The following is a 3,234-nucleotide window of genomic DNA, read 5'->3' as shown; positions in this document are numbered from 1 at the left end:
CTCACAGCGCATGTAGCGTGTTAGCTATCTGTGCACTCTGACACATTAAAGAACAGATTAGCTAGTTTTGATCAGCTGTAGCTGAGCACTGGGGAGTTTTAGCAACATCTGCACCAAACACTGGACGAGTCACTTTTTTTTTTAAAGATACTAAAACTTCTTTAACCAACGTGTCAGCGCTGCAGGAATCTTGGTTTCCTTCACAGTAAATCCTACAGCAGATGTAAATATGACTCACTGTGTCGTTGGCTGGCGGCGAGAGGATGCCGAACAGGCTGGAGACACGACGTCCGATGCCAGACAACACGCCCTGACCCTGCTGCAGAGCTCGGTACTGCAGCTTCCCTGAAGAATCCGAACTCGCTCTCAACAGCCGACTCCTCACTGAGGACAAGACGAAGCTTCCCCCCTGAGAGAGGAGAGAGGAGTCGCAGATACGGACAAGTAAAGTAAAACAGCGGAAATATTCAGTTTGATAAGAGCTTACTGTGTCACAATTGGTTTATGTTTAACTGGTTAAACTGTGAGAGACTTCAGCTTCACATGCATCATAATAAACATGACGTACTGAAGATTTACTTACTCTGACGGCAACTACAAAGTTGCAGAGATCTCCCAGGTCCACGTCTGTCTCTGTAAAGTTTCCCTCCTGAGCCAGGCTGGGCCAGAAACGTGCCGTTCCCTCCGTAGCCACCGCCAGGACGGAGATGGACTGAACGGCGGCCGTCTCCAGAGGAGCGGCGGACGTCACGGCCACGAGGTCGGCTGCGTAGCTGTACTCGCTGCTGGGCAGCTGCAGCTCTTTACACACCGACAGCTGCAGGAAAACACACAGAGTCTGAGTTTGTGATTTTCTCTAGGTCTGTAACTGATCATCATTTAGACAGTTAGACCCTCAAGTGACGTTCATTCAGAGAACAGCAGTGCGACTGAGTCTGTGACATAGAAACAAACAAGTATAATCATTAAAAATTCCTTCTGTTTGTCCTGATGAAACCTGCAGCAGAAAAATAAATCACAAACAGATTGAGATAAAACTAAAAATAAAAATAAATAGATAAAAAACACAAAACAGAAAATATGCAACAACTGCTGTGATTTATTTTTGTAGCGTCTGTTTTTATTTTTCATCAGATTTGACCTTTATGTTTCTCTATAAAATATTACAAACGATGCTTAAAATAACATTTAACTGCTGTTTTATAACTGTTGTCCCATGTTTTACTGTCCATGTATTAATATCTTATTTGTTTTGCTCATATTACACACACATCACATTCTCACATTTCCCGCTCTTATTTTGATATCATTTTTATTATTGCTGTTAATCTTATTATATATATTTTGAATCTATTAGTTTCTCATCATATTTATTTAGTCACATTATTTTCTTGTATGTTTATTTAGTATTTTTATAATTTTGTGATCTTTCAACATTAGTTAGGTGGAGCTTTTTACCTCTCCCTGCACGCTATCTGTTTCCTTTGTCATTTTCTGTGTATTTTAAATTGTGCAAAATAATAAATAAAACTAAAATAATTAAATAAATGTATGCAGAGGATGAAACGTTAAGGTGTCGGGTTCCTAGTTATAAGTGTCACTAAGTTTACTGTACCTTGGCCACGGCGGTCTGGCAGATCTTCCAGATGATCAGTCTCTCTCCACAAACCATCCAGGCCCAGCCGCTCTCGTTCACCTTCACTGAGATCTGGTCATCAGCTGCAGGGACCAACACACACAGAAATGTTCAGGAAGCGGTAGTTTGAACAGAAAAATCAAATAAAACTGGAAAGAAAGAGGTTTGTTCTTCCTTTACCATCAGCCATCGTCAGAGCCTCCATCACTTTGACAGGTAGCGATGAGCCGAAGGTCTGGACGTCGTAGTTGATTGAATCTGCAGCTGCATGGCTCTGCACTCGGGTGGGCGTCGACCTGGCGGAGGGAGATTCAGATTAAAGCAGAGCAGACTGAAACTAGTTTGCGGTGCTGTTGAGCTGTAATGCACTATATCAAAACTACTTCATTCCAGATGTTTTGAGTCTGGATCTTTGTCCTCCAGGAGTCCCAGCCTCCTCCCTCCCTCCCTCCCTCCCTCTCTGTGTTTGTTTCCCTCTTCTAAACGTGTGTGTGATCTGCTTTGGTTTTGTTTCTTGTGTGTTTGCGTAATCCGTCCTCTTTCCAGGTCTTCATGGAGGAGAGGAGGTCGTGTGGCTCCAAATTATTGGCTGCACCTGGACGTTTCTCGAGAACCTCCCAGATCATATTCTTCATTAATGTTTACACTCTATGATGTTGTCATAGTGTAAATCCACTCTGTTGTTCTATTCTGTGCAGACTTCATATGTAGCATGTCTACATTGACCAGGTCCAGATTAAAAACCAACTGGTTTTATGTGGTCTAGATGTGAATAAAAAACAGCCTTAAGATTTGCATCTGGACCAATATGGTCTCAATGCAATAAAAATAGCATTCAAATCTCCCTTTTGTTGCATTTTCACAATCGTAATCAAGGTTTCACAAATCTGAAACTGTGTCTGAAAGAATTTTTAACTTCTCTGGGATAATCTAGTCCAGATTTGACAAGTCTAAGTAAAACGGTTTTGGATTTGAATATAGTTTTTCATCTGAAACTGTGTTTTCCTCTCACCTCGCCGACAGAGGCGTCCTGCGCGGGGAGAACAGGAGACTGTTGGCGGCTCCGGAGACGCTCTTCCTCCCGGTGGTGCGGCCCTGCTGCCGGCGGCCGGAGCTCGGGGCGGTGCGGGGGCTAAACATGCCTGAAGTGCGGCCGACGGCGGCTCAACGAGGCCGGAAATATGTACGTTTTATGTTTTTAACCGATACGTCTTATCCGCCACCGCAATACTCTTCTCCAAACAGCGCGCGGTGTAGTCGCGTGAATAAGTCGTCATCATCTAACAAAGCCCCGCCCATTCAAAAAAAACTTTATTAGCAACATGAGAAATGTACATCCATAATGGCATTGATAGGTGCAGGGGGGGCATAAAGACCTCAGGTACACTGCTACTGAACACAATGAATCAGAAGTTACATGATAAACTGTAAAAAACTGATTAGATTTAATTTAAATAAAACCTGGTATAGTGATGTTTGATTAAAAAGTAAATGACCAGAAAATATATTCAAAACCAGTTTATGTCAGAATGTAATTTTCTTCTTTGAATTCTGACTTTTATCTCAAAATTCTGAGATTAAAGTCAGAATTAAAAAAA

General features: G+C 42.3%; 1 protein-coding gene across 1 annotated transcript; it reads right to left on the bottom strand.

Annotated features, from left to right (window-relative positions):
* Nucleotides 1-151: 151 nt before the first annotated feature.
* On the bottom strand, nt 152-2,914 carry LOC111649021 (nuclear pore complex protein Nup133-like; the record flags this gene model as incomplete). The annotated part of the gene is made up of 5 exons (XM_023398759.2): nt 2,649-2,914; nt 1,817-1,932; nt 1,616-1,719; nt 584-817; nt 152-409 (listed from the first exon to the last, which is right to left on the bottom strand). Coding segments are annotated over exons 1-5 (840 nt in total), but the record flags the coding sequence as incomplete, so codon positions are not given.
* Nucleotides 2,915-3,234: the final 320 nt, after the last annotated feature.

This window comes from Seriola lalandi, unplaced genomic scaffold (genome assembly GCF_002814215.2).
Source record: "Seriola lalandi dorsalis isolate HSWRI2012SDOR001 ecotype SW California unplaced genomic scaffold, Sedor1 jcf7180002049832, whole genome shotgun sequence".
Lineage (NCBI taxonomy): Eukaryota > Metazoa > Chordata > Actinopteri > Carangiformes > Carangidae > Seriola > Seriola lalandi.
Note: the sequence above shows the minus strand (reverse complement) of the source record. Positions and strands in the feature narration are given on the sequence as shown.